At 42.0% G+C, this 23,436-nt stretch overlaps 1 protein-coding gene across 1 annotated transcript in view; it reads right to left on the bottom strand.

Moving 5' to 3' along the window:
* Positions 1 to 23,436, bottom strand: part of EPHA6 (EPH receptor A6) — a 1,083,458-nt gene that overhangs the window by 985,388 nt on the left and 74,634 nt on the right. The window contains exon 2 of the mRNA XM_040423272.1: positions 14,915 to 14,979. Within this exon, the coding sequence (XP_040279206.1) occupies positions 14,915 to 14,979 (65 nt within the window). The remainder of the gene's footprint in view (positions 1 to 14,914; positions 14,980 to 23,436) is intronic.

Below are 23,436 nucleotides of genomic sequence, written 5' to 3'. Positions count from 1 at the left end.
ATGGAGTCAGAGAAAAGTGTCTATCCCTGGACCACATTTATCATCCAGCCAGAGCCCCTGTGATAAATCTGGTTCAGGTCCAGACAAACTGTCTAAGCTTATACCATCTACAGGATTGCTAAATCTGAGTCTATATCGTGACATGCTACCAAAATCTTGACAGACTACAATTTCCAATACAACCACTGGGGGGACACATATAGGATAGACATCATGTGACAGAATATCACATTAGATACTGTATTTTCTGGATTATAAGACGCACATAGGTTTTAGAGGAGGAAAACTAAAAAATATATTTTTTTTTCATCAGACGTCAGATCAGACCCCCAATCTTCATCAGACCTAAGATAAGACCCACAATCTTAACCGGACTTCAGATCCGACCCGCATAATCAGACCTCAGATCCGACCCCCATATCAGACCTCAGATCCGACCCCCATATCAGACCTCAGATCCGACCCCCATATCAGACCTCAGATCAGACTCCCATATCAGACTTCAGATCAGACCCCTATATCTAACCAAAAATAACTAAACAAACTTACCTAATGCCCACGTTGCACTAGGGTGGCTAGATGTCCGGTTTTAGGTCAGACAGTCCATTTTCTGTCTCCCTGTCCTCCGTCCGGTGCAGGGCCTAGACGGACTCAGGGATGGTTTCCTTTTCAACAACTCACATTCAAATAGCAACATTGTGCTTTCTGAGCATGAGCTGCAGCTACAAACTGACTGAGGCTTCTCTTGCCCCCAGTCAGTAAGTAGAGCCTGCTAACATGGCTCTCTGTGGCTGACTGACGGTGAGAGAAGCACCTTGGCCTGCCCCCTGCTCACCTTCCCATCTTCCAGTTCTTTTTTTCCCCTTTTGCTGGTAACGGAGGCGTGGCTTAGCTGAGTCAGGGGCATGGCCTGTGAAGTCCGGCTTCATGTGGTGAAGACAGTGGCCACCCTGCGCTGCATTGTGAGCTGATGTAGCACAGTGTATGCAGTCAGGACAGTGCAGCTCGGGCCCACAGAAGACCAGGGAGAGGTAAGTACAGCCAGCTCTAGCAGCACTAAACTCACCTGCACCTCCTACATATTAGTGAGAGCTTCCATAATGGAATTCACTTTAGAAGACGCAGTACCGTTCACCCGCCCCACTTTTAGGGGAAAAAAGTGCGTCTTATAAAGCAAAAAATATGGTATATATATTTTAAAGCTAGTCATTTTGTGCCACACTATTCGGATATGTTGAGCCAACAGGAAAGACACAGAAGCACACAATCAGACAGACGAGACAGAAGAAAATGTAACTAATTTCTTGGCTAGCCATTTTTTCCCTGCTTCAGTAGATGGGAACCAGCATGGAACACTTTGCAGCGCCTGACCTACAGGCACGCTCCTGTGTAGAGGTTTGGCAGAGTGGTCGGCAATGTCATGTGGTCAATCCCACTTGGATTTCTATATTCATTTAGAAATCTCTGGCCGGAAAAGCGCCATTCGAGTGTTTCCTTTATCCGAGCTGCACATCAGCCCGTCCTTATCACAGAACAAATAAATGTGGTCTATGGAACGCAAGCTGTGCAAGCATTTGTTGGCATTTGGTTGGCAGACAAAAGCCAGGAGAGTGCCGCTTCTAGCAGAACACAAAATCAGAGGCCACTCGACTGGAGGTTATTCAGTAAAGTGAGATAGCATTATGCTGGTGTTCATGTGGGAAATCCTTTGGATCTGTCTGGCGGTTTGCGAGAGAAAGATTATTACGCGGCTTGTTGTGTAAAAACACATCATGGTTTAATGTCAGTGAATGCCGGGAGAGATCTGAAGCCGCGCAAACTGCTTTGTGATTAGAATTAGATTTTCTTAATCCTCTGTCTGTAGACAGCAGGCAGTGTGCATGCCCTGACCCATATATACAAGTAAGACCCTGACCTTGTCTAATGAGCCCTGCGTGGGGTTTCTGGTGTGGGGATACAGCATGAATATTTAGAGATTTCTGATATCCGGTCTAAAGCTTTGATTGCCTCTGTTCACATTTATAAAGAAGTCATTACAGCTATGCAGGGTCCATTCTTAATACACTAATGGGGTAGGTTGGTGAAATATGCAAAGCAAATGAGGCTCTCGGAGTAATGGGGGCATCGCTGTTACACCTAGAGGCTCTGCTCTCTCTGCAACTGCCACGCCATCTCTTACTTTGATCAACAGGGCCAGGCAGTGAAATTGTCATTTCTCCTGGCCCTGTCTAAGTACAGAGGGCACAGGAGTTACAGAGAGATCAGAGCCTCTAGGGGTAATGGCAACGCCCCCGTTGCACCTAGAGGCTCATTTGCATATAATAAAACATAATTTTTCTCAGCAATGTGGACACATATGAACACGGGACCAACACAGATGTCTTCAGCTGCCAAGCGCACATGTAACAGGTCAGCCGGTGTCATAGGGACAAATCTAGTGACAGATGCCCTTTAAAGGGGTTGTTTGATTTTCTTAATTAAATTATTTTACTAAAGTGCCAGGTGCCTGGTAAAATAATATAAAAATAATACATTACCTCCAGGCCAGCACTATTGCTCTGTCATCTTCCTGGGCGGTTTGGCTAAAGAGGTGACGTTCTATGTCCTGCTGCCGCACACCACTGAGACAGCTCCTTTATAGGGGCAGTGATTTTGCATCTGGTGGGGGAATGCAACAAATTGGAACAGAATAAATTCTGGTACACTCCGTTCTGGTTTGTTACGTCTTTTCCCCATTGACAATGAATGAAGACAAAACTGAAGCGTTGTGCTGAGGTTTTGAGACCCTGTGCCGGATGTGAAAGTAGCCTTAGTCACTGACTGGCTACAAAGGCTTAGGCCTCTTTCACACGGGCGAGATTTCCACGCGGGTGCAATGTGTGAGGTGAACGCATTGCACCCGCACTTTATCCGGACCCATTCATTTCTATGGGGCTGTGTACATGAGCGGTGATTTTCACTCATCACTTGTGTGTTGTGTGAAAATCGCAGCATGCTCTATATTCTGCGTTTTTTACGCAAAGCAGGTCCAATAGAAGTGAATGGGGCTGCATGAAAATCGCAAGCATCCGCAAGCAAGTGTGGATGCGGTGCGATTTTCACGCACGGTTGCTAGGAGACGATCGGGATGGAGACCTGATCATTATTATTTTCCCTTATAACATGGTTATAAGGGAAAATAATAGCATTCTTAATACAGAATGCTTTGTAAAATAGGGCTGGAGGGGTTAAAAAAAAATAAAAAAATAATGTAACTCACCTTAATCCACTTGTTCGCGCAGCCTGGCTTCTCTTCTGTCTTCTTCTTTGAGGAAAAGGACTTGTGGTGACGTAATTGCGCTCATCACATGGTCCGTCACATGATCCATCTCCGGATCATGTGATGGACCATGTGATGAGGGCAGTGATGTCATCAAAGGTCCTTTACCCAGGTCCTGAAGAAAGAAGAGAAGCCGGGCTGCGCGAACAAGTGGATTAAGGTGAGTTAAATTATTATTTTTATTTTTTTTAACCCCTCCAGCCCTATTTTACTAAGCATTCTGTATTAAGAATGCTATTATTTTTCCTTATAACCATGTTATAAGGGAAAATAATACAATCTACACAACCTTGAACCCAAGCCTGAACTTCTGTGAAGAAGTTCGGGTCTGGGTACGACATTTAGTTTTTTATCACGCCCCTGCAAAACGCATTGCACCCGGGCGATAAAAACTGAACAACGGAACGCAATTGCAGTCAAAACTGATTGAAATTGCGTACCTACTCGCGCGGGTTTGCCGCAATGCACCCGGGATGCATCCTAAGCCAAAACGCGATGCCCGTGTGAAAGAGGCCTTAGAGAGAACAATGGATGCTCTAGTGGGCCCAGGCCCTGACACAATAACGGGATTCAAAAGTCTAGTAGAGAAGGCTACCCCCTCTGGTGAGCCCAAGAAACCTCAGTATATAATGTAGCTTCAGGTCTGACCACATCTTCATACCTGTGGGCAAATAAAATACTTAAAATGACCCTGTCAAAAACAGTACTAATGAAGAGGAAAGACTGAGTGGCTGCCTAGTGTCACAGTCTATAGCTTTAAGAAAAATGGCTCGACTTGTGGTGGAAAACAACAGGGAGAAGAAAAGCTATCACGCTGCTCATTTAAATAAAAAAATAAAAAAAAGTAGAAGAGACCGAGGTGAAATATAACATAAATCACTTTGTTTATCCCCGTTGGATACATAAAGTAAAATATTTCACTCACATAATGGAATTACCTCTACAGAACTATTCTTGTGTAGTCATGGATATAATAATGGTGTATTTAATAAGCTTTAGGCTAAGTAGACTTCTGCCAATGCATTCTCATTCGAAAAGCAAGCAGCAGCAGCAGCAGCACAGGACCGGAGCAGTCTGACTTATCCGAGCCGCTCTCAATAAACCTCTCGCAAACACTGCTAGAAAAGAGACATACATTGGGAATTTTTGGTATAAATATTAATGTCAGACACTCGTACTGCCTCCCGACAACTCCGAGAAAAAAAAAAAAAAAGAGACAGCAGCTGGAGGCCTTGCACATTTAATCACACAGCGATCTCCAAAATTATGCTTACATTAAAAATCAAGTGCATGAAAATGTCTTATTGCAATCAGAATGATAACAGGAAATGCTGATCCTGCTTCCAGACGGGGGACAGAAATAGAACATTCCACACGGATAGGTGACAGTACCGCGGTTAATAGGGCTCTGCTGCTTTATATGCTTTCATTGCAGGAAGAGAAAACCCCTTTTGCAAGATGATACATCTATTATTGTGCTGCCATCTACTAGGAATGAATTCTAAGAAGGGTTACAGTGCATTGAGGAGATGCCACTTTTACCCTTCTCCTTTGTGCTGTTAGCCGTTTGCAGCTTTAGGGTACTTTCACACTAGCGTTAAAGTTTTCCAGTATTGAGTTCCGTCCTAGGGGCTCAACACAGGAAAAAAAACGCTTCAGTTTTGTCCTAATGCATTCTGAATGGAGAGCATTCCGTTCAGTACGCATCAGGATGTCTTCAGTTCAGTCACTTTTACGGTATTTGGCCAGACAAAATACCGCAGCATGCTGCGGTATTTTCTCCGGCCAAAATTCCGGAACACTTGCGGAATGTCGGATCTGGCATTAATTACCATTGAAATGTATTAATGCCAGATCCGGTACCAAGTGTTCTGGAAAAACGGATCTGGTTTCCCAGTCTGCGCATGCGCAGACCTTTATAAATGAGAAAAAAAAATACCTGATCCGTTTTTACGGATGACACCGGAGAGACGGATCCGGTATTTCAATGCATTTGTCAGACAGATCCGCATCTGGATCTGGAAACAAATGGTATCCATTTGCACACGGATTTCCGGATCCGGCAGGCAGTTACGGCAGTGTGAAAGAACGCTTAGTTGGGCAAACACATAGTTACAAAGGTTAGGTAATGTAAGTGAAGTTAAAAGAATAATATAACCACAGTACATGTTAAAATTCCATAAGTTATGCCCATTCTTGGCTACACCGAATACCCCCCCCCCTCCCCAGGCCCCTTGACATCCAATTTTGCAATAATAAAATAGAAACATACTGGCCTAGCGTTGTCTGCACCAAATATCTGTCTACAAAAGTGGTGAACACTTGGCGCATCTAAGGTTACTACACTTTTTTCCGACATGGGGGCCAGGCTTAGTAGAACGGGGGTTGAGCTCCATAGAAAGGGTGGGGACTAACATGCAGCATTTGCCCCAAAATTGCACCTCAAAGTAAGGGCTCATGCACACGAACATGTGCCGGCCGTTCCGTGCATTGGCGACCGCAATTTGCAGTACCCAATGCATGGGCAACATCTATAGGGTTCCCGCAGACGGATGCAGACCCATTCAACTTGAATGGGCCCGTGATCAGTCCACTCTGCAAAAAAATAGAACATGTTCTATTTTTGTTGCAATGCGGAGGCATGGAGAGAAACTACAGAGTGCTTCCTTAGGGTTCTGTGCCTCCTCTCCCATCCAAGTGAACGGGTCTGCATCCGTGATGCCATGCACAAACAGCTGGGGCCCATATTGCAGCCAGCAAACAGCAGGTCCGCAATGTACGGGCGCCAGCCATTTGTGCACGGCATCACAGATGCACACGTTCACGTACATGAGCAATAGTATAGAGTCAGAGAAAATTGTCTCTCCCTGCACCACATTTATCATTGAGCCTGAGTCCCTACGATAAATCTGGTACAGGTCTAGACAGCCGGTCTAAGCTTGCAACATCTTTAGGATTAGTAAATCCGTCTGTATGTTCTGTGTAATACTTGGATATAAATGGCCTCTTTAATGAACATTTTTTGCAGATAGCACATTGACCGGTCCATTTCTGTTGGGCCATGCAAACATCATTGTTTTCTGAAGATCCTTGTTTCCCATTCCACCAATTATGGAAGATGTCCTATTCTGGTCCATTTTGCAGATGAAAATAGCCCAAGAAGAAAACAAACATAGTGGAAAGTAAGGGAGGTGAGGTCACTGCACACAGTACTGACAGATTCTTCAGACGAGTAATGCCCCTTACTTTGAGAGAAATGCATCTAGCTGTGCAGCTGAACCAGGGAATAATATGGCTGAGGATGACATTAGGGAAGCCCAAAAAAGATCTCTTCTTTCACAGTTAAGATTCTACAAATAGGCAAAGCCACCATGTAAACTGTTTTTAGAAACCATGGTCTGCTTTAACATTTTAGTCCTCCTTATAACCTCTCACACGATCGGTCAGTGGTACAATGGCATTCTCATTTCCTATTTGTAACAACTGAACAAGTAGAACTTTAAGTCACCCAACAGCACTAAGCTCATCGATGAAATCAGAGGCCTTGATGCATTTTCTATACCAGTGTCTACTGAAGCCAAAATAACAAATGCACAGACCCAGAAATAATTTTAGCTTCTTATCTGCTCTACCTGCTCGGACTAGATTTACCCTGATTAGCATAGCAATTTGCAATAAGTTTTTCAATTAGTGCTAATCAATTTCAGCTGCCAAAAAAAACGAACCCTTTCTGCTATAGAAAAAAAAGAGCCTAAAGAATGCTAATGAGGGCTTCACATACCTATGTCATCTCCAGCGCCAGTTTATAAATGTAAATCTTTCCCCTTAATTACCATCTGCATGACAGCTTAGAAAAAAAGAACAACTTATGAGTCATAATTCAGCAAAGTTTACTATGACAGCACATTTTAAGTCCTGAGGAGAACAGTAATAAAGGAAAACCGCAAGCATTTTTGCGAAAACAATCTATTTTGTTATGTACACACACGGGGTGCACAGCCGGCTTTCACGGAGCCTCACGTAACACATATTGTATAACTAATGGAGCATTAAAGGCTAGACAGACAGACACGCTGCAGAGATGCTGCTTCTGTTAACAAATAGCAATAATTACTCCTCTGTAATATATTATAGCGGAATATCATCAGAATCCAAAACTCTTAAAGTGGTATTCCGGTTGTAACAAGCTATGCCCTATCTACTGGATACAGGACAACTATTTGATCGGTGCAGGAACTGCAGCTACCGTATTTCTGGCACTCCCATAGAGATGAATGGAGCTGCATGGCGCCACCTTAAGCTCAAAGGATACGGGGTCTACGTTCTCACGATCGGTTCCCAGCAATCTTATAGTTATCCCCAATGCTGTGGATAGGAGACAACTTGTTACAACCAATGTATCCCTTTAACCCCTTCCTGGCACAGCGATTTTCCATTTTTGCTATTTTATTTTTCACTCCCTGCCTTCCCAGCGCCATAACTTTTTTATTTTTCCATTCACATAAACATAGGAGGGCTTGCTTTTTTTGAGGGACAAGTTGTACTTTCTAATCACCCCATTTACTAATGCATAAAATGTAGTGGGAGACTGAAAAAAATTCCAGGGTGGGGCAATTGGAAAAAATAATTAAATTCTACCACAATTTTATGTTTTTTTGTTCAGGGGGTATGTCGTTTCTGCTGCAGCTCTCTTCCTGTAACTATCACAGCTTCTAATAGATATGGCTAGCAGCAGTTAAAGGATATAACTGAGCATGTGCAACCACCTCAGTAGGTGGACATGCACATTACTATACAGATTAAACCACAGGGGGGCTCCATTATAATAAAGAGAATATCTCACAATTGGAGCAGTAAATTACAAAAGTCACACATTTTTCATGATGTTTTACATTTAATGGTGGCACAACCTCTTTTAATAAAAGTGAATGGAGATGTTGAACCGCTCACCATAAAACTCATAGGTTTGATTGAATCCAAAGGGATGCAACTGTGGTTAAAATGGCTGGATCACACAAGACACGAATACTACAGATCATACCCGTGTGCTAATGGAAGGCAGAGGTCATCTGCTAGCGTTAGTGTAAAGGGCACCAATGGACAATACATTGCTACCCTGAACTATAGGCAGGCAAGGCAAAAACTGCACTTGACTGCATCAGCTTGAATCTTATACCTAGCTGTAAATGTACCATATTTTATGTGGTCTCGATGCACTTCCACTGTGCGAGTATTTTTATGGACACTGCAACTGATAATAAAGACATTTAAATTCACACTTCACAACACAAGTAATAAATAATGCACCACGATGATACATCATGAATACGAAGCTCGTTGGCTTGTTGTGACGGTTCTGTTAGCTGAAGATCTTTAATCGTGAAAGGAACTTTTGGAAAGTGAGATTTAGAAGATAAGAACCAGACATGGAAGTAAACATGAACGATAATAGACAAACAGAAGATGACGGGATGGAATAGATGACGAAGGAAAGGATACATTAAACCAAGAAGGTACCAAGAATGCCTGATGTGATGATATTATGGCAACTAGAAAAAATACGGTCACGCATAAGGGGCACCAGTCATATCCCAGCTGGACAAGTAGAGACAGAATACGTCTTTTAGCATCTGACTTGATACAATCAGCACCTTTTTATAATGCACTCTATATTAAATTATTGCTTTAATTTGGAATTAATGAAACCTAATAGGCGCCAGATTATTATTATGTTCATACAATCATAGGCAAATCAAATTTACGTGAAAGAGTAGAGAAGACAATCCAAAAAATAAAATGTGCTCATGAAATACATATTTGTGAGCAGAGGAGTCTCATAATTGGTTCTCTTTCCTCACTTTTAGGTTCCTGGTCCTGTGAAACTGGTGAACGTTCATATTATTTTGTAGTTTTGTACCAGATAGAGAGTCAGACTTTGGAATTTTTGGACAATATCACTTGTACAATGAATGGAATGTTACTGTTAATATCCTCCAGACTTCAAAGTGGTTGTCTGGTTTATAAAAACTTATTTCAAACACCATATTGTGTCATTCATAATGAAAGGATTTTTCCCACAATACATGCTCGTACCCTATGCACAGGATAGGGGATAAGTATCCGATCAGTGGGGGTCTGACCGATGGAAGTCCCAGTGATCATGAAAACAGAAGTCCCATTCCCCTGGATGGAGCAGAAGGTCGAATGGATGGAGTAGAAGGTCGACTCACTCTCTGTGATAGTGCTGGAGATAGTGAAGTACTGTACAATGCCTCACTATTTCCGACAGTCCCATAGAGAGTAAATGGAGGTGCAGTCTACGTGCTAGACTTACAGCTTCATTAATTTGGGAGAACGAGATCCCTGGTGGATGTCCTAGGGTTCGGAGCCTCAGATACTAATCCCTATCCTGTGACAGGGCATAACTTTATACTGTGGGAAAGATCTTTAATAGAGGGAAGTCCCCCATTTGGAAATGCCATTGACAACCTGCTGCAGAGAGTATCTCTCCCTCTGAAAGACTCAATCATCCTGTGCATTACACAGTCAACCCAATGTTTTTATTTTTTTTGTTGTAAACCATGGAAATGTTTTTTTAATGGAAACAATATAATGCTTAAAGGGATTATCCCATGATTGATGTAAAACAGCAAAATCAGACATCATATAGTACAGAACAATCTCTTTCTAACAAGAACCAACCCTGCACCTCATATGGATCCATAAATCTCCGCATTCATGACTCCAATTGCTCTGCTAGATTTATTCCAAGAAGGCAGCTCAAGGAAAAGAACCAACAGCAGGTGGCGGTGTACAGATAGATTTTATTGAATACCGTATTTTTCGCTTTATAAGATGCACCCGATGATAAGATGCACCTAGGTTTTAGAGGAGGACAATAAGAAAAAAATATTTTTCATTAGATCTCAGATCAGACCTCAGATCAGACCCCCAATGTTAATAAAACCCCAGTAAGACCTCAGATCATCCTCCCATGCCTTTATGAGCCCCAGTGCCATTTATGAGCCTCCATTATGAGCCCGCATGCCATCTATGAGCCCCAGTGCCATTTATGAGCCTCCATTATGAGCCCCCATGCCATTTAGCAGTCCCCATTATGAGGCCCCATGCCATCTATAAGCCCCAGTGCCATTTATGAGCCTCCATTATTAGCCCCCATGCCATTTATCAGACGCAGAGCAATTTATTAGCCCCCATTATGAGCCCCCAGTGCCATTTATTAGCCCCCATTATTAGCCCCCAGTGCCATTTATTAGCCCCCATTAGGACCCCCCAGTGCCATTTATTAGCCCCCATTATGAGCCCCCATGTCATTTATTAACACTTGCCTCTCCTGCTCCTGGATGCCGCTCCTCCTTACTCTGTCTTCTTCCTGCTGAGGCTGTGCTGTGACCCGATGCGCACAGCGTGAGGTCACAGAGCACCCTCACGCTGTGCGCAGCCACAGCACAGTCGACAGCCTAGGAACAGGAAGCAGTGAGTTCACCGGTACTAATGAGCGCTTTATAAGACGCAGGGACATTTCCCCCCTACTTTTGGGGGGGAAAAAGTGCGTCTTATAAAGCGAAAAAATACGGTAATTTGCTATACAATTTTTTTTATTTCATACAATTACAAAATTACTCAGATCCAGGTGCTGCTTTGAAAAAAGATTTTTTTTTTCGGAGGGGAAACCCCTTTAACTTGTCCTGTCATGCTGCTGCAGGGGAACTGAACCATTGCAGTGAGCTGCCCACACAGATTACAGCTAATTACTTGAGTCTCAGCAGTAGTAGTTCTATTTATGGAGTGGCCCTTTCAAAAATATGGATCCAAATCAGACGACACCTGAATCAGCATCGGACTGAAGTCCCTTGGGACCACCAGAGGGAATTATTCTGAGCGCCCACTATCTGTGCATATAGGACCTCAATGGCCCTGTTTTATTAGAAGTCCATTATTGTCGGAGCTTGGGCCCAACGGAGGATTCTCTAGTACTGCCCCTGACCTCATTGGTCACTATCACAATGCACACAGCTTTCTGGGTGACTTACAGTAAAACCAATTGTCTTCATAACAGAATATTTTCATTTCTAACTCAAGCAATCATTTTGGAAACTCTTCAAAGTATAACTTAATCTAAGATGTCTTGCCTGCTTCTCATGTCTCTGTGAAGTGCGTTTTGCCTTCCCATATGTAAATGTAACATTTTGGGTCAAGATGTCCTTTAAAGCTTGTCTTTAATTAGAAGTCTTCAGCAATCCTCCACTTCTTTGCCTGTTTATAGGAAGTATGTGATATATAATGGCCAATTTCTGCATGGTACTCAAATCAATTGCACTCTAGGGGGTATACTGATTGTGTTTTTTAATAATATAGGATACCGCGAGTACAATTGATTAAAGATTACTGCAAATAATCAGCCTGGTTCAAAAACAAAATCCTCTCTGCTAATTGTAGCTTTATATGATGTCATATATGACCTTGCCAGGGGAAGAAACTATTTGGAAGCAGTGGGAAGTGCTTAAAATTAGTTTGATTTTAATATGATTTTAATATTGGCTTTTCACTTGAGCTTGAATTAGACTGCCAGCGACGCTGCCTGGCTGCCACATAATTTCATTAGGATGTCCAGTCATCTAGGGAGAGTTGAAAGTTATGTTAAATTGCACTGGAGTCTTTTGATCACTGAAGCTCCCTATGTCATAAATAACTCCTTGTTATAATGCCTTTAACTATTTATTAGCAAGGTCCACTAATGTTACTCTGTCCGCCTCGAGTACACATGAAGTGTCAATGCAACATCGATTTTTAAGAGCAATAATTGGGATTTGTTCTATCGGGGCGGCCTAATTACGTAGCAAAATTATAAATATGTGCTACACATGGATGCGGGTAGGCCATATGTTTGTAAGGCATTAGTCTGAATAGCCAGATGCTAGAGTTACTTAGCAAAGAACACTAAAAAATGCTGCATTTTTCCCAATCTGGTTAGTTCCATCAAGCGGAAAAGGCAGACAGAACGGGAGAATTTGGGAGAAATGTATGAGGTCTGAAGAGGATGTTGCCTGAGCAAAGCACAAGATGTGTTTATTAATTTTCAACTTCACTAAAATATCGCCCAAATATTTCCTTCATATGTAACATTAAGATGCAATAATAGAAATGGCCAGACTTTATTCGGGTAAACATGACACAAACATAATCAAAGGGGGTTGAACCTGAGCCTTGGGATTTGATGGGCACTGAAAAGTCCCACTTCTCTATATGAGGAGTTTGCATGTTCTCCCCGTGTTTGCGTGGACTTCCTCCAGGTACATACTCCGGTTTGTTCTAACACTCCAAAGACATGCAGATAGAGAACCTACATTGTGAGCCCGATTGGGGACAGTGCATGATGATAATGTCTGTAAGGATGGGTTCACATCACGTTTAATGCCTCCGTTTGACATATATGTTACAAAAAAAAAAAAGGATACAAAAACACAGCACACCACATTCTTGTATCCTGCAGTCCAGTAAAAAAAAAAAGTATACTTTTTTTTTTCTTCTTTACAATAGAACTCTATGGTGAACGGATGCCACTGTATGGTATCAGTCTGAAGCATCCGTTTAACATTTACCTTTTTTTTTTTTTATATATACGTTAAATGGAAGGGAAAATTGTGATGTGAACCCAGCCTAAAGCAACATGTCAGTGCAATATGACTGACTATAATAAATAAAACAAACTAGCATTATAAATGATGTGCAGTAGCTGTTGCTGATTGTGCATTCGTGCCCTGGATCCTTAAAATATGCCTCCACTGTGATCAAGAAGATAAAAAATAAAAATTCTTAAGATTTAAGTATAATTATGGCCATCGGTGAGTGGTAATTTAATAAAAAAAGGGAAATTACTTTTTGTTGAATCCTCTATAACAGAAGATCAGGGCTTCACTATTTGTAACACCCCCCAACCCCAAGTTATAGATGATATGATTTTCGTAGAAGTGACTATAGTAAGTGCACATTTTAGAACAGTTTGGTCATAATTACAGAAAAACACAATCTAAACTAATAGCATACAAACAGTTGTGCCATTCATTTCTTTTATTGAGCAGAATGAATAAAATATCCCCAGTGCAGGAAGAAACGTATGTGATCTTGGAGGTGTTAATGCTAATTTGCAAAAGGTGTTTAAATTAAGGAGAATAGATTGGAAGGGTGGGTTTCACAGGTGCTGTGGCCTCCTCAAACAGCTGGTTGGTGAGGGTGTCAGAATTCAGCCCCCAACCGATCACATACTGATGACCAATCCTGAACATAGGTCATCAGTATAAAACACTCAGAAAAGCCCTTAAAGTGAAGGCACACAAAGCCTGGTTACTGGCAAATGTGTTCTTCTGAAAAAAAGACTGGCCACTGTTAATCATGACTCGATGCAGACAACTTTCAGAAGACCTGGGAGATGTGTTATAGAGACATATGAACCTGGAAAAATCTACAAAAGCATTGCTAAAGACATCAGTGTACATCAGTCTAAAAACAGAGAAAATTAAGACTGTTGCTACGTACTCTTCCTAGAAGTGGAGTGGATCTTTGGGGCTGTTCTGCAAATTATAGAGAAGGCCTTGATTCTTCAAGAACATCACCTTCTATTAATGGAAGTTTGAAAATAGGAAAGTCACACAGAAGCTATCCGTATTTGGCGAATCCGTTTTTTTGCAGACCATAATACAGACAAGGCTATATGCATGAGGACCAAAGCTGGGTTCATATCCTTTTTGCAAGTTCTGTCATGAGCTTTCAATGCAGATGCCATCAAATTTGATGGAAAAAATAGCTTGCATGCTACAGTTTCTTGTCTGGTAAAACGACTGACACATTTCTGGAAACTCAACAGCATCCATTTTAGTCTATGGGGTCTGTTGAGGGCCATTGTTGTAATGATTTGAAGGATCTGGAGTGGCTGTTATTTTCATTTTTCTTTTCGTATGAGGAAACAAAATATGGATATCGAGGTGCAGATGTGAACCTAGCCCATGCTGGCCACAAACATTAGGTTGATATCTACCAGTTCGACTCTGCTTTAGATAACATCCTTGCCTACGGACATATGAATGTAACAGACAAGGTGCCCCGCTGAAGACCGGAAACAGGTCCCTCCTGATTCATATACAATATGTTGTCCCATTTATGTACTTTTTGATTCTTTTGTCCAATCCCCATTGAGGGACAATCCACGCTCAAGTCACAGAAGCAGGCCCACCACCATCAACACATTTTTGACGGACCTTTCATATGAACATATTTGCCTTTTTTTTCCGGATAGACATACTGCATGCTTTTCCCTGCATTTTCTTCTATTTTTCTAACATGGTGAACAGATTCAACATACAATGCCAACAACTCATGTCTACTTTGGGAATACTCTTTATGATCTCCCAGGATAGGAACCACTCCTGTGCACGGCAATAGATATGCAGCTTATATATATAGCCATGCGGACAACCTATAATACGAATTAGTAGAAAAAGAGCATACCTGTGTATTGGGTAGGACAAATCCAGGAACATTTATAATGAATAAATATGATAAAAACAGAATCCTTACCCCATTTAATGGATATGTCTTCCATCCTAATTCTCCAATGGCTGTTGTTGTATCGAGAAGCACAACTGAAAAAATGAAGAAACATGTCAGCATAAGGCACCCATTACATATTACATTTATATCTAAAAGCTATATTACCTTTAATCATAATTATTACAGTTCATATGTAAATATAATCTGCACAAAAAAGTTAAAGGGGTTTCCACAACTTAAAGGGGTTGGATTTGTTTTATATAGCTCGTTTGCAATTTTTTCGTATCCCCCATGCTTGAATCCTACTTCCTGGTTTGTCATATGACTGCTGTCCCATCATGCCTTAGGGCAGTGAGGTATTTCCTGACCATATCATGTGACACTAGCCACGCCCCTTGTTCTTATCAATGACACTTCCTACATCCTTCATTCCAAGGCTTCAATGCAGGATGTAACCTACAGCAACTCAATATCAAAACTGATTTACCACAGGGTGCAATGGTAGGCAGTTTTAATAAATGGTGGCATTTGGGGAAAGTGATATAACAGTGATCTGTGTTGGATGGGATACGTTTATATTGGTGGCACAACCCCTTTAAAAACTGATGGCCTTTCCTTAGGATAGGTCATTAATATCATATCAGTGGGGGTCCGACTCCCTGCACCCCCACTAATCAGCTGATTGAAGGAGCAGCAGCATGCCATGAAATGACAGGCAAAGTACTGAAAGCTACTGTGAGTCCCATTCAAGTCATTCAGCTGATCAGTTTGGGGGCCCAGAGTCGAACCCCTACAAGTCTGATAGGATAGGTCATCTCCTTTGTAGCCCAGCTAAATTTAATGATACCTTTTACTTAGCGATCCATTGTTTCATTCTGGCAAAAAAAAGTACTTCTAATCCATACGCAAATGAGCAGTTAGGTGCACCAATGGTGGGGCCTAACTACTCCTGCTTCCTCTGCCAGCTCCTCCCTCCTCTTCTTCTTGATTGACAGGACCAGGTGAGATGACTATGCAGGAACCCGACCTTGTCAATCAAGGAGAGGGAGGGGTTGGCAGATTAAATATTTTTTTGTGTCCTATTAAAGAAGTATTTCCCTCTCATATTCACAGGGTATGTCGGATAGGTGGGAGTTCCACCTTTAGGAACCCTGTTCCACTAGACAGTCACATCCAGTCTAGGTTCTTCTCACTCAGGTCTTTAGGAATTATAGTAAGTTACAAAAAGAACTGATTTATGCCATAAATCTTGCAGATGGGAAACCCCTTTAATTAACACTGACAGTTTGCAATACAGAGACATAAAAAATAGGTGTTTGTCAAGAAAATGATCAAAGAATAAAACCATTTTCATAACTTCGATCCCTCCAGAAATCTCAGTTCTCACTGGTGTAATTTGTAATTTTCCTGTAATTTCCTATTTTCTAGTCAAGTCAGTTGTCGCACATAATGACAAACCGAACATATTTGAGGAACGGCAGTATACTGTAATTTAGCTGTCCTGTCTCATTCCACTATATTCAATATGCCACATACATTTGTTTTACAACTTTACATTGACAACTCACCTACTATAATTGCAATTTTAACAACATCAATGATTGTATTATCTCTGTTATATAAAAGAGAACCTAAGATACATTGCTTTATATTGGCATCCCATAGGAAACATTTAGGTTCCCTGCTGCTGCGTTAATTTTATGTTTTTTACACTAAGCAGGTAAACAATTCCTTCCATTACACAGCTTTCAATACAAAGATAAGTACATTACTTGACCATTTTTGTATAACATGCTTCTTACTCTATATTACATGTGAATTTTTCTACATGAAAATTTGGCTACAAAGCTAAACAGATCAATTGTATGGCTCTATAGCATAATTGTGCCTAATTCCCCTGCTAGGTCTCGGAGCCAGGGTGTACCCTTAAGTCCCCCACCCCCTGAAAAAGTGGCAAATGACCCAGTACACTGACTGCACTACACACATATAGACAGCATACAGCATCCCAACTAGAGATGAGCGAATCTTCCAAGATTCGTTTCGTTTCGTATTCTACAAATTTTTCAAAAAGTTTGATTCGGGTCTGAATCTATTCGTTCTGAACCAAAGTTGCTCCAATTGCCCTGGAAATTGGTATATAACCCCCTCTAGTCTTCTAAAGCACAGATTTTAATCTCATTTTGTTAATTTTTTGCAATTTTTTTTCATTTTCTCTCACCCGTCCTCTCGGTCTGCTACAGCATCAGGTGTAACTATATCTACTTTTATTGTTGCCGCCGCAACCTGCGCTTATTGCTTGGCTGCAACTGACTGCAATTACCTCCCGCCTGGTGGTGACAGAACACTGTTGATTGCTTATGCGCTGAGCTCCGTTTTACAAAATTCATTCAAATTAAACCAGAAAAGATTTGGGTTTGATTTGGTGCATAAAAAATGGAGATTCGGAATGAATCTCCAAATGTGTGAATGGATTTGCTCATCTCTAATCCCAACCAACCTATGCGTCTGTAAAAAAAAAAAAGGGTAGATTATTTAAATGGGTTTTCTGGCACTTTGATGATGATCTATCCTTAGAATAGTTCAGTGGGGGTCCTATACCCAACACAAACACCAGTTATTTATCATGGATGAGATTTGCAGATAGCTGGAACTAATAAATAAAAGAGCAACTGGCTTGATCCCAAACTAAGGAGCTTATAGGTGAGCCCTATAAAACCCTAAGAGCTCTCCCTGACTGCTATGCACATACAAGGGTCTCGATGGTAGACGATTGCATGCCCACGTACCTAACCCTGTGTGACACCTGAAAACCCTATAATAGTGAGGGTACACGACCACCGGCTCTATGCACTTAATACGGAGGGAGTCAGGGTCACCTAGAATAAAGCCAGCAAGCAAACACAATAAAGTAAAAGACATATCTGAGCAAACAGCAGACGCAGCCTCCAGCAGTGAACACTTCATCTAGGAAGTAGTATAAACCGCAAAGTGAGGCAGTATGGGAGGGAATATAAAGGAAGACGATTATGTCTAAATAAGTGACACCTGGCAGAAGGAAAGGAGATGAGAAAGTGAAACCAAAACAAAGAACATTATACAAGAGGTAGAGAAGAACGTCTGCCAGAGCTTCTCACAGAACTGGCGGTGACATAATTTTAGGCAGCTGCCAGTGGCAAAAACTACACAGTGGGTGAAACCGGAGGGGGAAGGCTCCATTCACTGTGTAGCGGCAATACAGACCAGAACAGACCAGCCAGTATCCTCTTTCCTCACTGACCTGCCATCTCGACATCATTGCATATGCCCCAATAATCAATCACCTTGCAGAGTCTGACACTGTGAATATGTGTTGCTGGCTCACATAGCTAAGAAACTGTCAGCAGGATATTGACAGGGGCATTAGGACAGAACAGACTGAGGCACAGGCTAGTTAGCAGGCTACTACTTAAAATAAATGTGTTTTGGATGTTTTAGTGATTTGTGAGTAGGGGTCGGGTAGTATTTTCATGTAGCTCTGCAGGGGTCTCCAAAATCAATGCCCCAGGCACCCCAGTCCAGAATTAATTGCACTGCCCTAGGCACCACATTCCTACACTGTGCATCTATTAGTAGTAAATGTAACCATATGAAACTTTGTAATACTGTATATCTTATCAGGGAAAGGTGATATATTCATCCCATTTCAGCAGCATCTTGTTCCTCATTTATTGCCAGCCAGCTCCTTATACTTTAAGAAAAATGTCATACCAAAAATACTACACAAGAAGGAGAGGAAAGTGTCTGCAAGTGAAACTGTAATCTACAACTGTCCAAATAACAAATTAGCCAAAAAATGCCAGATTTTCCCCAAAGAGTCATACCTACATGATCTCTTTTACTGTACTCAACAATGAAAACTAAATTTTGAGTCTGAGGAGAGGATGGCCACTTATCACTGGTCAGAAAGTCATTAGAGTTCTCAAATTCTGTAGTCTGCCAAACATTGATGAGCGTCTCATGCCCATATAAATTCTTCATCCATGGATGAGATGTGTATACAGATAAGTAATACCCCTCACCTAGATCATGGTACCAGATTACGATGAGCTCTTGAGTAAGGCATTTTACAATTGTTGTCCTGCATTCTGATATTGACAGCCTATCCTCTTGATTGGTTATCAGTATCTGATCGATGAGGGTCTAACTCTTGTCACTCTCACAATCAGTTGTTTGAAGGTCAGTGATGTCACGTTCATCGATCACATGGCCTAGGAGCAGCTCGGTCCAATTCATGTGAATAGCCACTATACAATGCATGGGGATGTGCCTGGTCAGATTTGAGGAGGCCATTGCATTCAACAGAGTGCATCAGTCCATTCAAACGTCTGATCGGTGAGGGTGCTGGGAGTCAGACCCTCACCGATCTAATACTGATGACCTATCCTAAGGATAGACTGTCAGCATCAACTTTCTAGACAACCCCTTTAATGGCTAGAAACTTTTAGTTCACTTCTTTTTATCTGCTTATTTTGCTTGTTTTTAGTGTGAGAACAAAAGTTTACAAAGTTGTAAAAAAAATAGATGTTCTAATATTGCAAATCATCAAACCCTGGAGGATAAGCCATCAGGTCAGTTGCTCATATATCACTACATTTTACAAAAAAACAGCACCGCAAAGACTCCTGGTATCATAGTAGGCACCCATTTTCCTTGTAATCTTATTAAATAATATTTTATATTCAGAGCTTAGTTATTTAGTTTCATACAAGTACAGTTTCATCGCTCTTAAAATGTTCTACTAACCAACTGGCCGCAACGCCTCAATAATCTGAGCTTCCCAATTAAAGCTGATTACATACTGATACCTCTAAAAGAAAAATCCAATCCTGCAGACATTAACGTCAAGATGAAAAAGCTAAATCATTTTCTTCAGCACCTACTACTCATTATGTAAGTATATACAATACAATACAATGTAGCAACATTGCAGATAAGTGCTGTCATGGAACTTAGAAGAAATTCACAAATCATTCTGCAGGAACAATGATTAAATCACATGGCAGAGGAGTGAAATTGTCAGAGAGGCTTAAAATATATTTTCCATCAATTTCTCTGTTAAGAAAGCACAGTAGGAATTGACACAGGAAAACATCTACTGCAGTTATAGTAATGTCTGTAATTTGCTTCCTTAGTTTTTTTTCCCAATGCGCTATTAAGCATTGTAGTCCAATTCATAACTTTTATTATAGTTATGCTTTTATTTTTCTGCAGTGTTATAATACACATTTCCTGATAAAATAAATAAGAAACTGTATAGAAACTGTATCAAAGTATAGAAAATCTTCAATCATTAAAGAGGTTTGTTCTCCAAAAATCCATTCTATCTTCAGCCCTGTGGAAGGAAAATCATTTAATAAGTACCTGTCCCTCACTTCTCCAATCGTGTGAATATAGGCTACGGGCTCTTCCACCCGGGTCCCAACCGGATATGTGCACTTCTTTTCTTGTTCAGCTGCTTAATAGTAAATGTTCTCCCCAGCCACCACCTAGTGCTGTCAGCAGTTTAGCATGGTCAGAACTGCTGACAGATTCCCTTTAAACTAACTCATGTATATTACTTTCACTGATTACTTTTATTTTGGCACACCACGGTTTGGAATCGCAATCTTTGGATGCAATTGCATTATATGGAAGCATCTAAATGTGTGGATGTGAACTCTGTAAAGATGAACCAACACTGACCTACACAGAAAAGAGGAGCCACACAGTAAAGATAATATGGACCCCCATTAGGGTGACGAATTATGACAGTTTACCCTTTCAAATCTTTTCCAAGTCACTTACACCGATTCCTCACCACCTAGTTTTCTATCAGCTGCTGTAATCCAAAAAGGGTTTGACCATCTCAGATAGTGATGTACAATCTTTTCTGGTCAGTGTCAGACTGAACCAATCTCAAAGACCAAAAATAAACTTAAAGAGGTATGACCAACTGAACGTTTTTTGACTTCTCAAGTGTTTATACCAAAAATGTCTGATACACTTCCAGGACTCCCAAAAATTGGGTGTAAAAAATACACTAGAAAAATCAAAGAAAATAATGCACAAAAACAATAGATGCAAATGATATATATGGACTAAGCCCTCCTTCTGATATGATAAAATCTGAGACTCTCCGCCAATATATTTTGATCAAAACACATCTGTGCCCATCTACCAGCACTAAGGTGGTCTCAGTCAGGCAGAACCTACTCTAAACCTCTATGCCATTGGACTTCTACATTCAGGAGAGCAGACCATGCACATATAGTGCTGCTCCTAGTTAACTCTGTGTGCACCAAGCAACCGATGAAAGGAGGAGCACGCACACCTATATGTTCCACCTAATCAAGGTCCCCTGTGGGAAAGGCGGGGCAAAAGTGCACAAAATGCTACTCCCAAAATAAAATATAATAATGGCATTATTGCCATATTGCTTTTGGTATAACAGTGAAATGTTTTTTTTTTATGTAAGAACTTACTTAACTCAGTGTACACACTTACACACAGAATGCTATTAATCACCAATAAGACCATCCCATACAAACTATCAGTGACTGACAGCTATATCTGTATACACACTTACACAGAGAATGCTATCAATCACTGATAACACCTCCCCGTGTACAGATATTAGTGACTGACAGCTATCTCTGTATACACATCAGATTTTTCATCACCAAAAATGGGTTAATGTCACCCACCAATGTAACAGACGATTTTACAAATATTAGGTCCCTGTCACCTATGCAGAGCAGGGGTTTGTATACGGCAAAATTGGTAAAATGTCACCTGAAAATGTAACTGAAGATTTTTTTAAATTTATGTCCCTGTCATCTATGCAGAGCAGGGGTTTATTCATGGCAAAAATGGTAAAATGTCACCCAAGAATGTAACAGACGCTTTTGCACCCTGCTCCCTCTTTTGCTGTGCTGGTGCTTCTGTGCGACCACCGCCTCTTCCTCCGAACTAGACAGGTTACTCGCATGACCTTGATTCCATGTGGGGTCGAGGACCTCATCGTCCTCCACATCATCTTACACCCAGTCTTCACCCCTACCCTCCTTGTCAGTCTGCACACTGCAGAAAGCCACAGCAGTGGGCACCTGTGTTTCGTCATCATCCGAGACGTGCTGCGGTGATCCTCCCATGTACCGTATTTTTCGCCCTATAAGACGCACTGGCCCATAAGACGCACCTAAGTTTTTGAGGAGGAAAATAAGAAAAAAATTATTTTTAACCAAAAGGTGTGCTTTTGGTGGGTTTGAATTCATGGCGGTCTGTGCATGACACTATTATGGGGAATCTGTGGATGATGCACTGTTATGGGGTGGGGGATTTGTGAATGGCACTGTAATGAGGGGAGCTGTGGATGACATTATGATGGGGGGGTCTGTGGATGGCATTATGATGGTGGGGGGATCTGTGGATGGCATTTTTATGGTGGGGGGGATCTGTGGATGGCATTATGATGGGAGGATCTGTGGATGGCATTATGATGGGGGGGATCTGTGGATGGCACTGTTATGGGGTGGTGGATCTGTGGATGACACTGCTATATGTGTCATCCACAGATCCCCCCATAACAGTCACATCCTCAGATCCCCCCATCATAATGCCATCCACAGACCTGTAACTCACTGAGGTCACGTTCATTCATAAAGTAGGCGGAGCAGGCACGTGACCTCCGTGAGTTACGGCCACCCGGCCTGCCTGCTAGCTGCTAGTGCTTACTACAGGAGCGTGACATGTGTACCGGTAAGCACATGGGGAGCAGGGGGAGCGCATCATTATTCAGTTTAGATCTGATGATTAACACTACGTATAATACAGTACATGCTGAGCTGCGGGGCCAAGGTACAGTGCCTGCACGCCCCCGCCGCTCTCCCCGCCTATTACAGCCCCTCCTCACTAATACATCGCAGTCTGCGATGCTGCAGCATCGCAGACTGCGATGTAAATTGCCAGCATTCGCCCCATAAAACGCAGGGGCACTTTCCCCCCACTTTTGGGGGGGGGGGGGAGTGCGTCTTATGGGGCGAAAATACGGTACTCATCTTGAAACATAAAATGGTTGGGCATCGGTGCACTCAATCCCTTCCACTTCTGGGACAGGGCTATGTGGATGGCCCTGGGAAACCCTGCTAGCAGAGTCATCAAAAAGCAGAAGAGACTGCTGCATGACTTGGGTCTCAGACTGCTTGGCTGATTTGCAAGAAGGCAAGGTGAAAGACTTATGGACATCGGCTGCAGGTGCCAACTCTGATCTTTCAGCAAGAGACTGGGTGGGAGACAATGTGAAGGAACTGGATGCACTGTCAGCAACCCAATCTACTATCGCCTGAACTTGTTCTGGCCTCACCATTCGTAGAGACGCATTAGGCCTGACCAAATAACGCTGAAGGTTCTGTCGCCTACTCGCACCTGAGGAAGGTGTTTCACTTGTGCGTGTAGCTGGCACAGATCGACCACGTCCTCTCCCTGCAACAGGAGCTCCACCAGCAGCACCACAACCGGGGCCACGTCCC

The sequence above is a fragment of the Bufo bufo genome, chromosome 3 (genome assembly GCF_905171765.1).
Source record: "Bufo bufo chromosome 3, aBufBuf1.1, whole genome shotgun sequence".
NCBI classification, from domain to species: domain Eukaryota; kingdom Metazoa; phylum Chordata; class Amphibia; order Anura; family Bufonidae; genus Bufo; species Bufo bufo.
This window is presented reverse-complemented; position numbering and strand designations above follow the sequence as displayed.